Source organism: Bufo bufo, chromosome 11 (assembly GCF_905171765.1).
Source record: "Bufo bufo chromosome 11, aBufBuf1.1, whole genome shotgun sequence".
In the NCBI taxonomy this organism is placed as follows: Eukaryota; Metazoa; Chordata; class Amphibia; order Anura; family Bufonidae; genus Bufo; species Bufo bufo.
This window is the reverse complement of record NC_053399.1, coordinates 18,291,434-18,313,826: the sequence shown is the minus strand read 5'-3', so window position 1 is coordinate 18,313,826 and position 22,393 is coordinate 18,291,434. Positions and strand designations below refer to the sequence as shown.

Here is a 22,393-nt window from a genome sequence, read left to right as displayed (position 1 = left end):
AGGTCTCACGGGCTCGCGCATCACCAAGGACAGAAGAGATTCCGCCTGATCGCCTGCATCGGAAAACACAACCAGAAATGCAATCTGCTGATGGATCATCCGAGATCTCATTTATTTTTATAGAAAGGTGAAATATCCACTGTGAGACCAGCTTGATACAGTCAATTGATCACCAAATAATCAACTATAGGTCACCAGATCACGACCCATAGGTCACCGTATAATCAACTATAGATCACCACCCATAGGTCACGGTACAATAAACTATAGGTCACCAGATCACCTCCCAAATAACGAACTGTAAATCATCTGATCACCACCTATAGGTCACTATATAAGTAACTATAGATCACCAATAGATCACCAATAGATCACCAAAAAATCAACTACAGGTCATAAGATTACTAACTATATCTAATCATATAATCAACTATAACTCACCAGATCACCACCAATAGGTCACCAAATAATCAACTACAGGTCACCAGATCACTAACCATTTATCATCATATAATCAACTGGAGGTCACCAGATCACCGCCCATAGGTCACCAGGCCATTATACACTGGTCACCAGATCACTACTATGACGAACCTCCAGTCTCCAGAACATCCCCCACAAGTCACCATATTATCATCCATAAGTCATACAATTATTTTATAATAAACCTTCAAATCATCAAGATCCAAAGATCACCAGATCACCACCCATAGGTTATGACACGATCATCTATATTTCACCGGGTAGCCATATTATCATTTTGTTACATCCTGTCCTATACTCCAGTTACAGCTAGAGCTGCATATACATTGACCTTGGGTAGCTCAGCTCCTCTGTCAGAACAGCTTGGATCTTATATGGGTCATCTAGCAGAATTCTGAATGCAGCTCTGAAAGTAACTTGAGAAGAAACCTTCACATGAAGGTGCAAAATGATACAAGATTTTCGTCAGATTTAACAGTGGATTTTGTATTCGAGAGGAACCTGTGACCCCAGGCAGCCCCCACAGACCTGAGCCTTCTTCTTTATCCGGATGTACTCGGCCATTATCGCGCTCTGGACGCTCTCATCCACGCTGGGGTCCCCGATCCGGTTGTAGAGGGAGGCGGCTTCCTCCAGCAGTCGGTCCACCAGCAGCGAGTGGTGGAGGACGTCCTTCATCAGGACCCGGGCCTGTTCACATTGCCATCGCTTCTCCTTCCGGCCGAGCTGCAGCTCCACATCCGGCTCCAGGGTCAGGACGATGTTGTGAACCCAAAGCGTGAACTCGTCCCGCGCCCTCAGGTACTCGTTCCAGTGCAGCCAGACCCATTCGATGCGGCTGAGGAAGAACCGAGACATTGATGAGCGACCAAATACTTTGTAACGAGCCCCGCACCTGTGTGACCAGCCATTGGATGTAAACAAGAATGTTCTTACTCACTGACTGCAAGCAGAGATTTTGGAGATGGAGAGGAATTGATAACGGGTTCATTCACTCCAAGTGACTGGAGGTGACAGCAGATCTCTCACCTGTGACAGTGGATCATGTACGTAGTGGTTTCCTCGAACAAGCCTTTGATTTTCGCCAGCTTCAGGTGGATCTCGTGCGTCTCCTCCTCGCTGCTCTCACTCAGCAGAACCTCGGCTTTCATCAGGACTTTATCGACAAGCAGCTTCCCATCAGGTTCCAGGATGCAGATTTTCTGCAGAGAAAACATCCCTCAGATCTATCGTAGTGTAGAATAATCCATCATACTATGATACAATGTAATATGTCGTTTTATATAAGGCTACTTTCACAGCGGCGTTTTTCCTTTCCGGTATTAAGATCCGTCATAGGATCTCAATACCGGAAGAAAACGCTTCCGTTTTGTACCCATTTAGGCTCCATTCAGACGTCCGCAATACACCCGGCCGGCACCCCCCATAGAAATGCCTATTCTTGTACGCAATTGCGGACAAGAATAGGACATGTTCTATTTTTTTCCGGAGCCGCGGATCAGAAGGTCGGGGGCGCACTCCGGAAATGCGGATGCGGAGAGCACATAGTGTGCTCTCCGTATCCATTCCGTCCCCATGAATGGGTCCGCACCCGTCACGTAATTTGCAGAACGGATGCGGACCCATTCTACGGACGTGTGAATGGAGCCTTATTGTCAATAGGGACAAAACTGAACTGAACAGTAAGGCCTCTTTCACACGGGCGTTGCGGGAAAAGGTGCGGGTGCATTGCGGGAACATGCGTGATTTTTCAGCGCAAGTGCAAAACATTTTAATGCGTTTTGCACTCGCGTGAGAAAAATCGGCATGTTTGGTACCCAAACCCGAACTTCTTCTTCACAGAAGTTCGGGCTTGGGATCGGTGTTCTGTAGATTGTATTATTTTGCCTTATAACATGGTTATAAGGGAAAATAATAGCATTCTGAATACAGAATGTATAGTACAATAGCGCTGGAGGGGTTAAAAATAATAATAATAATTTAACTCACCTTAATCCACTTGCTCGCGCAGCCGGCATCTCTTCTGTCTTCTGCTTTGCTGTGTGCAGGAAAAGGACCTGTGGTGACGTCACTCCGGTCATCACATGGTCCGTCACATGATCTTTTACCATGGTGATGGATCATGTGATGACCGGAGTGACGTCACCACAGGTCCATTTCCTGCACACAGCAAAGATGAAGACAGAAGAGAAGTCGGGCTGCGCGAGCAAGTGGATTAAGGTGAGTTTAATTATTATTATTTTTTTACAAGGGAAAATAATAATGATCGGGTCTCCATCCCGATTGTCTCCTAGCACTTGCTTGCGGATGCTTGCAAATTTTCACGCAGCCCCATTCACTTCTATGGGGCCTGCGTTGTGTGGAAAACGCAGAATATAGAGCATGCTGTGATTTTCACGCAACGCACAAGTGATGAGTGAAAATCACCGCCCGTGTGCACAGCCCCATAGAAATGAATGGGTCGGGATTCAGTGCGGGTGCAATGCGTTCAACTCACGCATTGCACCCGCGCGGAATACTCGCCCGTGTGAAAGGGGCCTAAGGAGTGCACCTGAATGCATTCCGTTGCTTTTGGTTGCGTTCCCATGCCGGACAGAAAACCGTTTTTCAGTGCGTCATCGGATGCGCAGCGAGACGGATCCGGCATGGAACACAATCCAAGTCAGTGGTGCCAGATCCATTTACGTATCCATAACGGATGCAGCCGGTTGTATTATCCTAACGGAAGCGTTTTTGTTGATCCATGACAGATCCAGTAAAAACGCAGATGTGAAAGTAGCCTCATACGATACAGTGTAAGGTGCTGTCATTTAATGTAATATAATCTGATGCAATGTAATGATATACTGTAATCTAGTGGAATGTAGTATACTATAATATCATACCCTGCAATGTTATATAATGTATAATATAATACAATACAGTGCAATGTAATACAATGTAGTATATGATACAATGTAATGTGATGTAATATAGTAAAATATAGTCTGATACAATGTAATATAATATAGTGTAACATGACACAATGTGAACTGCTATAACGTAATATACTATAATGTGACACTGCAGTGTATTGTAGAATGATACAATATAATCTAATGTAATATAAGGTAGTGTAAAATGATACAATATAATGTGGTATACTATAGTGTGATACACTGCAATGTAGAATGTAATCTAATGAAATACAGTATAATATAATATGATACAATGTAATGCACAAATGTATAACAGAGTGTAATATAATGTAATATTAGTATATTCTACAATCATGTGGACAGCGCAGAGATACACTATAAGGGTACTTTCACACTAGGGTTTTTCTTTTCCGGCACTGATTTCCGTCCTAGGGGCTCTATACCGGAAAATAACTGATCGGTTTTATCCCCATGCATTCTGATTGGAGAGCGATCCGTTCAGGATGTCATCAGTTCAGCCACTGAACGGCGTTTTGGACGGTATTCTCTCCATCCAAAATTTCGGATCAGTTGAATGCCGTATCCGGCATTAATTTACATTGAAATGTATTAGTGCCGGATCCGGCATTAAAAATACCGCAATGCCGGATCCGTCCTTCCGGTCTGCGCATGCGCAGACCTTTAAAAATGTGGGGGGAAAAATATAGAAACGGACGCCGTTTGTCCGTATGACATCCGGAGAGACGGATCCGTTCTTGCAATGCATTTGTGAGATGGATCCGCTTCTGGATCCGTCTACAAATGCTGTCCGTTTGCATGCAGATCGCCGGGTCCGGCGATGGAACTGCTTGCCAGATCGCTCTGCCGCCAGTGTGAAAGTAGCCTTACCCGTCTTATTTCAGGCCCCTGACATGGTAGGTGCTGCTGCCCTGAGGTCTCATTGTGATATTTGGTGCAATTCCGGGCAAAATGTAAAATTGATATTTCGGACACTACACCATGGGGACGCTTCACTGTCAGCTGCTTTTGAGCAAAGTACGTAGCTGCGCTGTCTATTGGAGTTTGAGGTCGTCTGAAATCCACCTCCTCAGAGGCTGCTGCTGTCTGTCCCCTATGCTTTACATGACAGCAAACCTCCTGTCTCATCAGTCTTCCCCATGCTTTCCACTGCAGCTCCGCTTGTCCTGATTGGTTGCTGTGTATAATCACAAGCTCAATACATTGAGGGGAAGAGCCTCAGAAAAAGGGGAGGGGGGGGGGGGGGGGGGGGTGAAATCTAATTTATTATAATGTCTACTACTAAAAATTCAGCCAGGAACAGACTCTCTGTCCTGGAAGCCATGGATGGTCTGATGCTGGGTGAGTATTGCCCTGACCTTGGTCCCGGGACGTCTGTGCCCTGGGGTAACTAATGTAACCAATACAACCCCCAAAATGACAAGGGGAAGGGTATTAGGACACTCAGTGACAGGTCAGACAGAGGAAGATCGATCTCCAGCCCGCAGGCACGGAACGCACTGACGCTGCTCTGATCCTGTGTGACCAGGAATGTGAGGAATCTGCATCCCGGGGAACGGAGAGAAGTGAGCGCAGGAGCCGCGGTGGAGGCCGCCGTCCGTCCAAGCTGAGGCTTCATTCACACAACAGCCAGTGAATGGTGGCCGACAAAAAGGGGGACATGTCCTATTTTCACAGTGGGAACGGACCCCTCTGAAGGACCGATTTTACGTCACCATGCGCTCCCAGTGTGATGACGTCACCATGCGCTCCCAGTGTGATGACGTCACCATGCGCTCCCAGTGTGATGACGTCTCCATGCGCTCCCAGTGTGATGACGTCACCATGCGCTCCCAGTGTGATGACGTCACCATGCGCTCCCAGTGTGATGACGTCACCATGCGCTCCCAGTGTGATGACGTCGCCATGCGCTTCCAGTGTGATGACGTCGCCATGCGCTCCCAGTGTGATGACGTCACCATGCGCTCCCAGTGTGATGACGTCACCATGCGCTCCCAGTGTGATGACGTCACCATGCGCTCCCAGTGTGATGACGTCACCATGCGCTCCCAGTGTGATGACGTCACCATGCGCTCCCAGTGTGATGACGTCACCATGCGCTCCCAGTGTGATGACGTCACCATGCGCTCCTAGTGTGATGACGTCACCATGCGCTCCCAGTGTGATGACGTCACCATGCGCTCCCAGTGTGATGACGTCACCATGCGCTCCCAGTGTGATGACGTCTCCATGCGCTCCCAGTGTGATGAAGTCACCATGCGCTCCCAGTGTGATGACGTCACCATGCGCTCCTAGTGTGATGACGTCACCATGCGCTCCCAGTGTGATGACGTCACCATGCGCTCCCAGTGTGATGACGTCACCATGCGCTCCCAGTGTGATGACGTCACCATGCGCTCCCAGTGTGATGACGTCACCATGCGCTCCCAGTGTGATGACGTCACCATGCGCTCCCAGTGTGATGACGTCACCATGCGCTCCCAGTGTGATGACGTCACCATGCGCTCCCAGTGTGATGACGTCACCATGCGCTCCCAGTGTGATGACGTCACCATGCGCTCCCAGTGTGATGACGTCACCATGCGCTCCCAGTGTGATGACGTCACCATGCGCTCCCAGTGTGATGACGTCACCATGCGCTTCCAGTGTGATGACGTCACCATGCGCTTCCAGTGTGATGACGTCGCCATGCGCTCCCAGAACGATCGCACGCTGGGAGCGCGGGTCCTTCTGCATCAAGTGAAGGAGAACGGTCTCTGCACGTGCAAGTGGATGAGGGGAGTAATAAATCAAATACTGTACATTATTACTGCTGGGGGGCACTATGGGGGTCATTATTATGGCTAGGGCCTCTATGGGGGACATTATTACTGCTGGGGGGCACTATGGGGGCATTATTACTGCTGGGGGCCACTATGGGGGACATTATTATGGCTAGGGCCTCTATGGGGGACATTATTACTGCTGGGGGCCACTATCAAGGACATTTTGTATACAGCAGGGGTTGGGATTTAAATAAAAAAGAGCCAATGAAAATCATCCATTTTGAACGGCCATGAAGAACTGACCGCGTGTCTGTGTGAATCCCGCCTAAGAGCTCGAGCACACGATTGTATCCATTTTTGCAGTCCGCAAATTGCGGAACCGCTAAACACGGATACTGGCCAGGGGCCTGACGATTTTTTTGTTTTCTCCTGCAGAAATGTCCTATCGTTGTCCAAAAAAACGGACAAGAACAGGACATGACCTATTTTTTTGTGGGGCTACAGCTGCTGGCCCTTATTGAGATGAACAGGTCCTCGTCCAATCACATGCCGGCCAAATCTACAGCCGTGTGCATGATCTTTTTTTTCCAGCCCCCTGAGTTGAATGGTTCCGCATACGGGCTGCAATTATTATTTTTTTAAATAGAATGGACACAGAAAAAAAATACGTCTTTTGTTTTTGGCCGCATCTTTATGTCCATTCCGCAGCCCTGGATAAAAATAGAACAGGTCCTGTACTTGTCTATATCACGGACAAGGATAGGACAGTTCTATAGGGGCAGGACGTTCCATCCCGCAAAATATGGAACGCATACGGCCGGGATCCTTGTTTTGCGGACCAGAAAAATAACAACGGCCGTGTACATGAGCCCTAAGTCTGCTTCTGGGGGAGGGGGAGGTTAATTACTGCAGATCAGCCAATCAGGAGACTGGGAAAGCTGAGTGACAGGGGAGCTTTAATGACACAGACTCCAGGGCAATTATTTATTAACTTTTTCTTTTTTTTTTTGACATAAACATTTTCCACTTAAAGGGGTCGTCGTCTCATTTCAGCAAATGGCATTTACTATGCAGAGAAAGTTACTACGAGGCTGTGGCGCTATTGTTGCAGGAGGGCGCAGCCTACAGAAACTTTAAACGTCACAGCAATAAAAAAATAAAAAAATATTTTAAAAAGTTTTGCATGTGGCCATCATAGGTGGCGAAAAAAGAGAAACAAATATTTTACAGAAACTCAGATGCAGCATATAAATTTGTTGCCACAACAAAGTTGCATGACGGTTCCACACAGAGTAACTTAAAGGGGTCGTCGTCTCACTTCAGCAAATTGCATTGATCATGTAGAGAAAGTTACTACAAGGCACTTACTAATGTGCTGTGATTCTCCATGTTGCCTCCTTTGCTGGCTGGATACATTTTATCCATCACATTATACACTGCTCGTTTCCATGGTTATGACCACCGCTGCAATCCATCAGAGGTGGTCGTGCTTGCACACTATAGAAAAAAAGCGTCAGCCTATGTGCCTTTTCCTATAGTGTGCAAGCACGACCACCTCTGATGGATTGCAGCGGTGGTCATAACCATGGAAACGAGCAGTGTATAATGTGATGGATAAAATGAATCCAGCCAGGAAAGGAGGCAACATGGACAATCACATTACATTAGTAAGTGCCTTGTATTAACTTTCTCTACATGATCAATGCAATTTGCTGAAGTGAGACGACCCCTTTAAGTTACTTTGTGTGGAACCGTCATGCAACTTTGTTGTGGCAACAAAATTATATGCTGCATCTGAGTTTTTTGTAAAATGTTTTTTTCTCTTTTTTGCCACCTATGGTGGTCACGTGCAAAACTTTTTATTTATTTATTTTTATAGCCGTGACGCTCAAAGTTTCTGAAGGCTGCGCCCTCCTGCGACAATAGCGCCACAGCCCAAATATAGTGAGTGATACAGTGACCTGATCATTAGCCTTCCCTCTCTACCTCTCCTCCATCATGAAGGCTGCCGGTGGCCCTGGCCTCACCTCCGTCTCCCTGAGCCTGGATTCCAGCGCTGACCGGGGGCCCTGGGTGTTGTCATTTTCTTTCAGCCGCTCGTGGATCTCTTTCATCCAGGCTTCTGCCTTTTCCAAGGACGTCTCAAACTCATCATGTGGCGGCTGGTTCATCGCATGAGAGGAGCTGCAAGACAAGGACACAATGAATCCTCATGTCGTGGGACATTTGCACGCCCCATACGCATTCTGCCTAGGAACGCCCTTTATCGTGCACATTGCCCCTTTCATCGTCCGGTTCACAGGACAGTCCTTAGACAAATTGGACTGTTGGCAAAAATGGGCATTTCATTCCAAAATGAGGAGCTATGAGGGTTTTCGGCAAGGTTCCCCACTTAGAGGGTATGTAAACTTTTGCAAACACTCTTTACAAAGGCATCTAAAATAAAATAAAAAATTAAAATAAAGTAAAAAAAAAATCTCCGTTTTGTGTACGCAGCTTCAATGCAGACTTATGCGTCTCTGTAGTGCAATCTTGCAGTCTCACTCATTCTACAGGCAGTAGAGGAGGTAGACGACGGAGGAAAGGAACGCATGACTGCAAGATCAGACTACGCGGAGAGTTGTTTGTAGTCTGTAACCATGGAGACGGATGGCAGCTGTATTTAATAAAAAAAAAGTTGAGGATTTTTTTTAATCAACACTATTTGCAAAATGGCTTTTTCCCCCTTTATTTTAGAAGCATTGCGGCATTAAAATCATTAGTTGCAAAAGTATACACCCCCCAAAGCCTTTTCGCACTGGAGAGATTGGTTTGCTCTTTTTGGTACAGAAGAGGTTAAACCTTTCCCCTTGAAGGTTTGCAGCCCTCCGGGATGATTCTGCAAGCGGGATTTTTGAGTTCCATCCAAAAAGAAGTAAAGGGAATTTTTTTTTTTTCTCTGGCGAGTAAGCGCCGGGGAAGCCGCCAGTTTGGTAATTAATTTTTGCAGAGGTTGTCGCTGCTCCTTCTTGAGCCAAGAAATTCCCAAGTCTCTGCAGCGGCCCCCCCCACTCGGCTACTCTGTTAACCTTTAAGAATAGGAAGGTCATACCCGTTGCCAGTTTGGCGGGGGGGGGGGGGGGGGGGGGGGGGGGGGGCTGTCCCTGGCACGGTAAGTGTTTTGGAACAAAAAAATCCTGGCAGATGGCGCCCCCTCAGTGGGGCTTTGGACTGTGGCTGCCTCCCAGCAGCTTGTACCCTCCTCCGGCCCTTGCGTCTTGTGATTTTACTGTTATTATTTGTACGTTAATAACCTCAATTTTTCCATCTTGTGGTTGAATCGGGAATTTCTTGGAGCAAAAGAAATGCTGAAGACATTAAAATATTTCTTCCTTTAGTCATAGGGATGTATTAGGGGCGCTTTCCTGCAACTGTTTGTGTTATTTTTGTGATTGCTACAATGTATCCAATACAAAAAACAAACAGAAGGAAGTTTATCAATAGTCTTGGTTGTGTTCTGCCGTTTTCTGTACACAGCACCTCAGAGGGGAAATATTTAATCTATTGGGCGCCATGCCAAGGTCAAACCAATGTGCCCACTCCATTGCAAACGCTGCAAAATACTTTAGGGCTATATAAATAAAGATTAGTAGGGTGTGTATACTTTATCAAACAAATTATGATTGCTCTGATGCGTCTCAGATTAAAAAAAAAAATTAAGCAACGTGTGCAAATACCCGTGATTATAAATCTATGAATCTCTTCTGTGCATACGGCTTCTATGTGTCTCCATGGTTACAGACTACAAATAAACCCTGTGTAGTCTGATCCTGCAGTCCGGTATCGCTTTACTCCCTAACACAGAACTGCAGAATCTGACTGCACCTTTCGGGCTCATGCACACGACCTTATTTTCTTACCGCGTCCGTTTAGTTTTTTTTTGCAGCCCGTATGCGGAACCATTCACTTCAATGGGTCAGCAAGCAAAAAAAAAAAACGGTAATGACTCCGCGTGCATTCCATTTCTGTATGTCCGCAAGTCCGTTCCGCCAAAAAATGGAACATGTCCTATTCTTGTCTGTTTTGCAGACAAGGACAGGCATCGTTACAACGGATACACACAAAAAGAAAAAACGGATGCAACACAGACTCGTTTTGCGGACCGCAAAATACATACAGACGTGTGCATGAGCCCTTACTTTGTAGTCTATGGAGACATATAACTCTGCATAGGAGCTGTGGGCCCCTAACGGTAGGATAGCTTTAATGAAAAGCGTTTGCAGAGTTGTTTTCTTTTTCTTTTTTTTTTGTTTTCGATGTATTGGGGGCAATTAAAAAAGGTCACGGCAAAAGTTTACACCCCTTTTAGGGAACTTTCACACTTGCGTTAGAGGATTTCGTTGCCGGATCCGGAAATCTGTATGCAAATGGATAGCATTTTGTTTCCAGATCCGGATGCGGATCCGTCTGACAAATGCATTGAAATACCGGATCCGTCTCTCCGGTGTCATCCAGAAAAAACGGATCCGGTATTAATTTATTTTAGCATTTTTAACGGTCTGCGCATGCGGATCTATTTTTCCAGAACACTTGGTACCGGATCCGGCATTAATACATTTCAATGGAAATGCAAGTGTTCCGGAATTTTGGCCGGAGAAAATACCGCAGCATGCTGCGTTTATTTTCTCCGGTCAAATACCGTAAGAGGGACTGAACTGAAGACATCCTGATGCATACTGAACGGAATGCTCTCCATTCAGAATGCAGGGGGAAAAAACGGAAGCGTTTTTTTTTCCGGTATTGAGCCCATGTGATGGAACTCAATACCGGAAAATTTTAATGCTAGTGTGAAAGTACCCTTAAAGGGTTAAAATAAGCAGCTTCCATGTTTGTTTGTTTTTGTCTGGGATAGTTGGGAGAATTTCTCACTTCTACAGGACGCCATGATGCTGCAACGGTTTGCCGTTTTATAGAGAATTCTGCAAAATGGACTCATGCACATTTACAATGCACTGGCCAATATCGGGATCCGTCAATATGCACCATGGGACCTTAGCGTGTTCCAATGCAGGTTTTCCATCGGTTAACATGGTAATGTACAGGTACAATGGCGGTGACCTCTGCCATCGCTCAGCCCATCTACATGCAGCAGTTGCAGGATCTCAGTTTCCAAAGCATGCTGTCCTCAGAGATAGGGGGGATCCCTCCCTGCCAGGGCCGCTTCCTGTGACTCAGTTGTGCCGCGCGGCAGCGGTTTCCTCTCCTTAGTCACAGGCACCAGGAGGCCGTTATAAATATGTCCATCTGGAGGGAGGAGGAAAACATCTTCTATTCAGAAAGCGCTGTTTACCAGAATTTACACTCCAAAATCAAAAAATGCTGATTAAAGGGCATCTGTCAGCAGTTTTGTACCTAGGACACTGGCTGACCTGTTACATGTGCGCTTGGCAGCTGAAGGCGTCTGTGTTGGTCCCATGTTCCTAGGACCCCAGCGCTGATCGCTTTGTGTTCAGTAATTGTCCTTGGACCTGTCGTATAGGTAGGGATTGTCCGAAGTGGAAAACCCCTTTAAATTCGGGGACTTGAACCAGTGCTCCTGTATTGTCATGTATTACACCCCGTATAGGAAATACTGAGATAGCTGGCCCGAAATCTGAGGTGTTAAAGGGCATCTGTCAGCAGTTTTGTACCTAGGACACTGGTTGACCTGTTACATGTGCGCTTGGCAGCTGAAGGCATCTGTGTTGGTCCCATGTTCATATGTGTCCGCATTGCTGAGAAATATGGTGTTTTAAAATATGCAAATGAGCCTCTAGGAGCAACGGGGGCGTTACCATTACACCTAGAGGCTCTGCTCTCTCTGTAACTGCCGTGCCCTCTGCACTTTGACAACACCAGGCAGTGTAAACACCATCACACCTGGTCCTGTCAATCAAAGTGGAGAGGACGCGGCAGTTGCAGAGAGAGCAGATCCACTTGGTGTAATGGTAACGCCCCCGTTGCTCCTAGAGGCTCATTTGCATATATTATAACATCATATTTCTCAGCAATGCGGGCACATATGAACATGGGACCAACACAGATGCCTTCCGCTGCCAAGCGCACATGTAACAGGTCAGCCAGTGCCATAGGTACAAAACTGCTGACAGATGCTCTTTAACACCTCAGATTTCGAAGTCGACAGAAAGGAGGCTCCTTCTGCCCCCCGATCAGCAGTCATGGTAAGGCAGGTGGTTCTTCTAATGGAGGCCTCCGGGCCAGCTATCTCAGTATTCCCTATACGGGGTGTAATACATGACAATACAGGAGCACTGGTTCAAGTCCCCGAATTTAAAGGGGTTTTCCACTTTGGACGATCCCTACCTATACGACAGGTCCAAGGACGATTACTGAACACAAAGCGATCAGCGCTGGGGTCCTAGGGTCAAACCTAACCAAGGACAACACCTGCGTGGATTTCCTCTGCTTTCCTCCCACTCCAATGGCATACTGATAGGGACCTTACTGTAGAAATGATGATACTGCCTGTACGGCGCTGCGGAATATGTCACAGCTATAGAAATGAATGACATAAAGCGCTGGAACCCCCAGCGATCAGCTGTAAATCTGACTGTTCACCCTCCATGCAGCGCCACCACAGGAGAAATGAAGTATTACACAGGGTCCGTTCAAATCAAGGGTCGCTTATCGCAGGACAGGACGGGTCCTCCAGAGCAAGGAGACACTCTGTGTAACCACTGTGGCCAAGGGAGATGATCAGATATAAAATGTAGGAGGCAAGAGAACAATTCCTCTACAGCGCCCCTACAGGTGAAATGAGGCATTACATGGTTCTCAGTGAGCTGTCCATGGACTGTACAGATGTAGCTGAATGGACAACCTCTCCCCCCATTAGGTCTCTCAACCAGACCCCCCCTTTACGCAGCACCCCCCACCCCCCCTCTCCAGTGTTGCAGCGCCCCCTGCAGTATGATATGCAACGTGGGGCCCTTTACAAAAAACCATCCATGAGCCTGGACAGAGGAGTTGTCCATGTCATGTTGTTAGAAATCCCAATGCTTAGTTATATCTGATTCTGGAAAAGCTGGGTAGCAATCAATATGGCCGTGGCAAGGTTGTAACTCAGCTTTCCCAGAGCCCGGAATGGCAGCACGGTCTACGTATTTCAGTTGTGCCATCAGAGGAACAATTACTGGAGAAGAATCCTAATAAATGAAAGTCTGAGCACAGCAAATGGCTGGACAGCTGCAGGGGGGAGTCATCTCAGCTGTCGGGGGTCCGGCCTGTCAGTCACAGTCCTGCAGGATCCCACCATGCAGAAGTGTCACCGAGCAGGATCCAGACTGATGCGCTGCAGCAGCTGCAGACTGCCTGAGGACATGTGTTGTCACACGACAGTCACCCCCGGAGCAGCCTGTCACATGTGCCACCAGATACCACCACATTGCACAACAGCCACCGATGGCAGAGTCCTAGCAAGGCTTCCCTGCACCCCACTCCTGTATCATCGCACACTGGCTATTGGCATCCAGCACCCGGGCCAGAATCCCCACCAGTGCCCTCCTGGCTATAAACACTCAGGGATAGATCTGGATGATAGAGGGTTTCCATTAACTCACAGCAAGCAGAGACCTGGAAGATGTGAGGAGTTAAAACCCAAAGTAAAAGAGTGGATGGGACCTTTAAATTTGTAACCAGGTTCCTAAATGGTCCTTTGATTCAAAGCCCCTATAAGATGTCATCCAAACCTCACAGCCTTGATACACCCCTCACACACACAAAGAGCCTGGACCCACTTTCAATAGTCCACATACCCTCCCATAGCCTGGACCACCCACTTCCATAGCCTGGAACCTGTTCCTCTCATAGATTGGATCCCCCTATAGCCTGGATCCCCCCCCCCCATAGCCTGGACCACCCACTTCCATAGCCTGGAACCCGTTCCTCTCATAGATTTGATCCCCCCTATAGCATGGATCACACCTTTCCATATACCCCCTCCCATAGCCTGGACCCCCCCCCCCCCCATAGCCTGGATCCCCCCTCCTCCCATAGCCTGGATCCCCCCCTCCTCCCATAGCCTGGACCCCCCCCCCATAGCCTGGATCCCCCCTCCTCCCATAGCCTGGACCCCCCCCCCCCCATAGCCTGGATCCCCCCCTTCTCTCATAGCCTGGATCCCCCCCTCCTCCCATAGCCTGAACCCCCCCCCCCCCATAGCCTGGATCCCCCCCATAGCCTGGACCACCCACTTCCATAGCCTGGAACCCGTTCCTCTCATAGATTTGATCCCCCCTATAGCATGGATCACACCTTTCCATATACCCCCTCCCATAGCCTGGACCCCCCCCATAGCCTGGATCCCCCCTCCTCCCATAGCCTGGATCCCCCCCTCCTCCCATAGCCTGGACCCCCCCCCCCCCATAGCCTGGATCCCCCCCTCCTCCCATAGCCTGGATACCCCCTCCTCCCATAGCCTGGACCCCCCCCCCATAGCCTGGATCCCCCCCTCCTCTCATAGCCTGGATCCCCCCCTCCTCCCATAGCCTGAACCCCCCCCCATAGCCTGGATCCCCCCCATAGCCTGGACCACCCACTTCCATAGCCTGGAACCCGTTCTTCTCATAGATTTGATCCCCCCTATAGCATGGATCACACCTTTCCATATACCCCCTCCCATAGCCTGGATCCCCCCTCCTCCCATAGCCTGGATCCCCCCTCCTCCCATAGCCTGGACCCCCTCCCCCCATAGCCTGGATCCCCCCCTCCTCTCATAGCCTGGATCCCCCCCTCCTCCCATAGCCTGGACCCCCCCTCCTCCCATAGCCTGGACCCCCCCCCCCCCCCCATAGCCTGGATCCCCCCCTCCTCCCATAGCCTGGAACACCCCCTTCCATTGGCTAGACCTCCTTGCTCTCATAGTCTGGACCCCCCCTCTCATAGCCTGGACCACCCCCTTCCATAGCCTGGATCCCCCCCTCCTCCCATAGCCTGGACCACCCCCTTCCATAGCCTGGATCCCCCCCCTCCTCCCATAGCCTGGACCACCCCCTTCCATAGTCTGGACCCCCTTCCCTTCCATAGTCTGGATCTCCAACACAAACACGCACAAACAGCCTGGACCCCCCATGGCCTGGACCATCTCGCTTACATAGCCTGCCCCCCACCCTCTCAAAGCCTGGACCCCATCTGTTGCTCACACTATCCAAATATCCAATGCCATGGGTGAAGGGCAATGTGCCCGCCCTGTTTGCTCTGCCCGTGGTCTCCATGTGCATGTAACAATGTACATTGTCTCGCTGTACCGGAGACATTTCCTCCACACATTTCCCGCTCCCTCCTCCTCCTCCCACCATTTCTGCGCCATTTCTTATGACAGAATCAATTAAGGTTTTATGATAATCAGGGGGATTACAGCGGCTTTTTCTAGGATGGGGGCGAGACCAGACGGCTCAGGATTGTGAGACAAGTTAACACCGTGCGCGCCGCCCCTGGAGGAAGACGCCTGCATCTGTGTGCACAAAACAGAACAGATACTAAACAAATACACAACAGAAACAGAAACAGATACATATCACACACAACATACCCAACACGCAGGAGAATATACACAACAGAGACATATCACATGCAGAAAACATACACAAAAGATACACAAAAGACAAGACAGACATAACACATACAGAAAACACACACAAGATCTACTCAAGAAATATACAGTATAAGGCCTCCTGCACACGGCCGTTGTTCTGGTCCGCTTCCGAGCCGCAGTTTTTGCGGCTCGGATGCGGACCTATTCACTTCAATGGGGGCGCAAAGATGCGGACAGCACTCCGTGTGCTGTCCGCATCCGTTGCTCCGTTCCGTGGCCCCACAAGAAAAATATAACCTGTCCTATTCTTGTCCGTTTTGCGGACAAGAATAGGCAGTTATATCAATGGCTGTCCGTGCCGTTCCGCAAAACACATGAGGCCTAAGGCTACTTTCACATTAGAGTTTTTGCTGGATCGGGCAGGGTTCAGTAAAAACGCTTCCGTTACTGATAATACAACCATCTGTTTCTATTGTGGCAGAGAAAACGGATCCGTCCCCATTGACTTGCATTGGGGGTCATGCCGTCTCGCTCCACATTCCAGGACGGAAAGTAAAATACAACATGCTGCACTTTGTTCTCCAGTATGGGAACGCAACTAAACGGAACGGAATGCATTTTGGAGCGAGCGCTCCGTTCTGTTCTGTTCAGTTTTGTCCCCATTGACAATGAATGGAGACAAAACTGAAATGTTTTTTTCCGGTATTGAGCCCCTATGGCGGATCTCAATACCGGAAAACTAAAACGCTAGTGTGAAAGTAGCCTAAAACATACAAACAAAATATAGCGCACATAACGTACACAACAGATAAGTCTACTTTCACACTGGCGTTGCGGCTTTCCGTTTGTGAGATCCGTTCAGGGCTCTCACACGCGGTCCAAAACGGATCAGTTTTGCCTTAATGCGTTCTGAATGGATAAGGATCCGCTCAGATGCATCAGTTCCGTCTCCGATCAGTCTCCATTCCGCTCTGGAGGCTGCTTGCAGCGTTTTGGTGTCCGTCTGACAAAACTGAGCCAAACGGATCCGTCCTGGCACACAATGTAAGTCAATGGGGACGGATCCGTTTTCACTCACACAATCTGGCACAATAGAAAACGGATCCGTCCTCCATTGACTTTCAATGGTGTTTAAACCAGATCCGTTTTGGCTGTTAAAGATAATACAAACGGATCCGTTCTGAACAGATGCAGACAGTTGTATTATCTGAACGGATCCGTCTGTGCAGATCCATGACAGATCCGCACCAAACACGAGTGTAAAAGTAGCCTAACAACCGAGACACGCGGTACACAACAGCCGCTCCACTCTGCAATGTGGGTTCTTTGCACCCCCGATGCCTTTTCAGTTACATGTGACAGTGATTGGCGTTTACTACCATGGGGTACATGACCTGAGCATGCTGGGGGTTGTAGTTTTATAACATGTCGGTGACACATCAGGGCTGTAAAGGATAAATATTAATGACGGGGACACATATCTGAAATATCTGCAAGGTTAATAAGTTACTACAGACGGTGCAGTCTCCAGGCTGCCGCTCTCACCTGCTGCAGGCAGGAAACTTCTCTGAGGCGGCAGTCACACAAAAAGGATGTACACAATCACATGACTCGGGCTGCACAGCACTCTAATGTACACAATCACATGACTCTAGCTGCACAGCACTCTAATGTACACAATCACATGACTCCAGCTGCACAGCACTCTAATGTACACAATCACATGACTCTAGCTGCACAGCACTCTAATGTACACAATCACATGACTCTAGCTGCACAGCACTCTAATGTACACAATCACATGACTCCAGCTGCACAGCACTCTAATGTACACAATCACATGACTCCAGCTGCACAGCACTCTAATGTACACAATCACATGACTCCGGCTGCACAGCACTCTAATGTACACAATCACATGACTCCGGCTGCACAGCACTCTAATGTACACAATCACATGACTCCAGCTGCACAGCACTCTAATGTACACAATCACATGACTCCAGCTGCACAGCACTCTAATGTACACAATCACATGACTCCAGCTGCACAGCACTCTAATGTACACAATCACATGACTCCAGCTGCACAGCACTCTAATGTACACAATCACATGACTCCAGCTGCACAGCACTCTAATGTACACAATCACATGACTCCAGCTGCACAGCACTCTAGAGCCAGTAATCACATGACTCCGGCTGCACAGCACTCTAATGTACACAATCACATGACCCCAGCTGCACAGCACTCTAATGTACACAATCACATGACTCCAGCTGCAAAGCACTCTAATGTACACAATCACATGACTCCAGCTGCACAGCACTCTAATGTACACAATCACATGACTCCAGCTGCACAGCACTCTAATGTACACAATCACATGACTCTAGCTGCAAAGCACTCTAATGTACACAATCACATGACTCCAGCTGCACAGCACTCTAATGTACACAATCACTTGACTCCAGCTGCACAGCACTCTAATGTACACAATCACATGACTCCAGCTGCACAGCACTCTAATGTACACAATCACATGACTCCGGCTGCACAGCACTCTAATGTACACAATCACATGACTCCGGCTGCACAGCACTCTAATGTACACAATCACATGACTCCAGTTGCACAGCACTCTAATGTACACAATCACATGACTCCGGCTGCACAGCACTCTAATGTACACAATCACATGACTCCGGCTGCACAGCACTCTAATGTACACAATCACATGACTCCAGCTGCACAGCACTCTAATGTACACAATCACATGACTCCGGCTGCACAGCACTCTAATGTACACAATCACATGACTCCAGCTGCACAGCACTCTAATGTACACAATCACATGACTCCAGCTGCACAGCACTCTAATGTACACAATCACATGACTCCAGCTGCACAGCACTCTAATGTACACAATCACATGACTCCGGCTGCACAGCACTCTAATGTACACAATCACATGACTCCGGCTGCACAGCACTCTAATGTACACAATCACATGACTCCGGCTGCACAGCACTCTAATGTACACAATCACATGACTCCGGCTGCACAGCACTCTAATGTACACAATCACATGACTCCGGCTGCACAGCACTCTAGAGCCAGTAATCACAAGTCTCTTTCTAGATCTCATCAAACGTGCCCGCTGATGTTATGATAACTTGCCCAATCTATAGGGGACACGGTCTACCAAGGTTGCCGTCTGGCAGCTGTAAGCTTAATCTACCAACCACAGATATCACGTGTAACACCGCGCAGCATGTATCACGTGTAACACCGCGCAGCATGTGCTGGGGGCCCGAGCTCTCAGGCTTCCTACGAACCCGACCACTTCCTGTGTCATTTTTGATTCTGAGTGAAACAAACATTTTTCATCATGGAAACCGATGTAAACATCTGAAGCCGCGGCCGCTCAGACACAACGGAAATGACTTCACCGAATGTTCGAGATCCATAACACTGGACAGAAATGTAACATTGTTACATTATTTTTCATTCAAAACATTTTAAAAATTTTTTGGAGAAAGTTACCAAAAAATCAGCATCATAGAAACCTTACAGTACGTCCTCCTCCCCCCCGCCGCCAAAATAGAAATCACCCATTTCGCTTCCACGTCACACATACAAACACAGCAGCCGCAGCCCTTCTGCCCCCCACGCCCTTGTGTACCCGTCTCATGCTCGTCCCACGTTCGTTCCTCGCCTCAGAAATTTGTTTACATATTTTGTCTGTGTTTGAACAAGGTGTATGCAAATGGTAAGATACACGTAGAAAGAAGGTGGGGAGGAAAGGGAGGAAAGGGAGGAAAGGGAGGGGGGTGGGGGGGGCAGGTCCCAAAAATGTGGAAAAACAAGACCGAGCAATTTAAATGGCTCCACAATGAGAACAATGCACACCCGGCCGCTGCGCGACTTCCAGGCACGTCCCTTGTAAAATGACTAAAACAAGATTAAAAAAACGTGCAGAGAAGATTCACGGCGAAAATATTTCATGAGCAATTTATTATTTATTTTTTTGTTCTAATTTTTATGTTCTCTCTGCAGAACAATGAAGTGGCTGCAGCCAATAAACCCTCCCCGAGTTCCTGGCAAGTCGGGCATCGTAGAGGATGGCAGCGGACAAAATACCAAACCACCCACATTAAAAAGAAAGCCGTCAACAGCCCCCAGACAAAAACATCGCAGGCTGCCGGTTTTAAAGGGACAGTACAAAATATTAACTCATCCAAACCGATCTGAACCCGCCTTCTGTCCACCACCAGAAACTAGACACCAATGTGATGGGAAGGGAAAGGGGGTCCAGCGCTTCACAGTCAGACTCTTTCCATCCCAATGAAATCCTTGGGGGTGTGCAGTTAACAGATACCGCTAAGTAGCCACTCACAGGTATCCATGTTAAAAAATCGTATACCGCGCTGCGCACCATATACGTTTTTTTTTTTTTACAGGATACCTGCAAGCGCTATTACATGCAAATGGAAACCTGGCAGACAGCACCAAATGTAGACTAAAGGAAGACCCCCCCCCCCCCATCTGTATAACGGGGGCCTATGGGTCCCTTTCATATGTGCGTTGGGATCTTTCGCGGTGCATCCAGTAAACGCACATGTGAACAGAGCTTATTGGGTACATAATATTGCTATTTTCTTCCCAACCTTCCCCCTCCCAATTTTCATTTGGATTCACTAAGGAGGTAGAGCTTAACGTGCCTGGTTTACTATTGCAGTGGGGAAGGGCTCCTGCCGCAGCCAGTTGCCTTACAGCCAGACCGAGGTCTGAAATGAGGTCTTTACGAATAAACTAGGGGAGAAATTGCTGGAATTTTACTTCTTACAGTTCTTACTTTTTACTTCTTTCATTTTTATTTGGATTCACTAAAGAGGTAGAGCTTAGCGTGCCTGGTTTACTATTTCGGTGGGGAAGGGCTCCTGCCGCAGCCAGTTGCCTTACAGCCAGACCGAGGTCTGATATTAGGTTTGTAAGAATAAAGAAGTAGAAAAGAATTCTTAGATTTCTCACTTGACACAGTCAAAGGAAAGGAATTGCTGGAATTTCACTTCTTACGGCTCCTTTAATAACAGGCCGCGTCGCCAGCTTTACAGTCGAATAGATAATCATTTTCCGTCCACTGTTCGCACGCTACAATTATGTGACTCGTGAAAGCAGCTCAGACGGCGCTCGCTATGTTGTGACGGCCTCCGAGAGGTGACAGCTGCTCCCTACATGACTAATTAAACACACAATGAATTATTAATACACCTGCAGTCCGTACTGACACAAGAGGCATGACGAGGGCCGCCACACGGCTCGCCACTATCACGCTGATGTGGTGTGACTGGGACGACGGGCGAGAACAGACGGTGTATTTGGGATCTTAGGTCGACTCCAGCTGAACAGATATAAGGTGATAACGTACACGTGATATGTGCCGATCATATGTTCTCCCCGTGTTTCCTCCCACACTCCAAAGACAGACTGATCGGGACCTTAGATTATGAGCCCCACTGGGGACAGCTGGATGCTAATGTCTGTAAAGCGCCACGGAATATAGTAGAGCTATATAAATGCAAAAAATAAATAAATACTTCAGAGCTGCACTCACTATTCTGCTTCGACATATACTAGAGCTTTATAAATGCGTAAAATAAATAATAATCATATACATACAGGGCGGAAGGAGTTATCCGCTTTGGAGTCTTCCATACTCGGGGGGGGGGGGGGGGGGGGGGGCCGGATAGTCGTGGAGTTTTGTTGAAGGGAACCTCCAACGTGACGCCATCCAACCAGAAATCACTTTTTAACTCCTTCATGAAAATTTAGTAAAGACAGTGAGCTACTCAATTAAATCTATCTCTATAGTGCCACCTGCTGTTTGATTTTTATTTATCTGTCCACCTCACTGAGGTGGACATGCATGCTCAGTTCCACATTTCAACTGACTCCTGAGCTGTGATAGGGAGAGAGCTACAGCAGAAAGGACATGCCCCATGAGCTACGGCAGAAAGGACACGCCCCCTGAGCTACAGCAGAAAGTGCACGCCCCCCTGAGCTACAGCAGAAAGTGCACGCCCCCTGAGCTACCGCAGAAAGGACATGCCCCCTGAGCTACAGCGGAAAGTGCACGCCCCCTGAGCTACCGCAGAAAGGACATGCCCCCTGAGCTACAGCGGAAAGTGCACGCCCCCTGAGCTACCGCAGAAAGGACATGCCCCCTGAGCTACATGCGCAGACCGCAAACCCGGATCCGTTTTTCCGGAACACTTAGGGCCGGATCCGGCATTAATGCATTTCAATGTAAAATAATGCCGGCAAGTGTTCCGGAATTTTATACGGAGAAAATACTGCAGCATCCTGCGGTATTTTCTCCGTCCAAAAACCGTACAGTGACTGAACTGAAGACATCCTGATGCATCCTGAATGGATCGCTCTCCATTCAGAATGCATTAGGATAAAACTGATCAGTTCTTTTCCGGTATTGAGCCCCGAGGACGGAACTTAATACCGGAAAAGAAAAACGCTAGTGTGACAGTTCCCTTACAAAGTGTTGTCATGTACTATGTGATTTATCATGGGACACGCCCTTTAAGGTCAGCACTTGGATCAGCGATGGAGCGTTATAGGGA

General features: G+C 48.2%; 1 protein-coding gene across 8 annotated transcripts in view; it reads right to left on the bottom strand.

The window, feature by feature from the left end:
• Positions 1-22,393, bottom strand: part of SYNE3 (spectrin repeat containing nuclear envelope family member 3) — a 73,909-nt gene that overhangs the window by 43,864 nt on the left and 7,652 nt on the right. For all 8 annotated transcript variants that reach the window (XM_040412872.1, XM_040412874.1, XM_040412873.1 and 5 more), the window contains exons 2-4: positions 8,212-8,368; positions 1,513-1,685; positions 1,012-1,321 (exon numbers count right to left, since the gene is read on the bottom strand). In XM_040412872.1, the coding sequence (XP_040268806.1) occupies positions 1,012-1,321; positions 1,513-1,685; positions 8,212-8,355 (627 nt within the window). In that variant the 5' untranslated portion in view covers positions 8,356-8,368. The remainder of the gene's footprint in view (positions 1-1,011; positions 1,322-1,512; positions 1,686-8,211; positions 8,369-22,393) is intronic.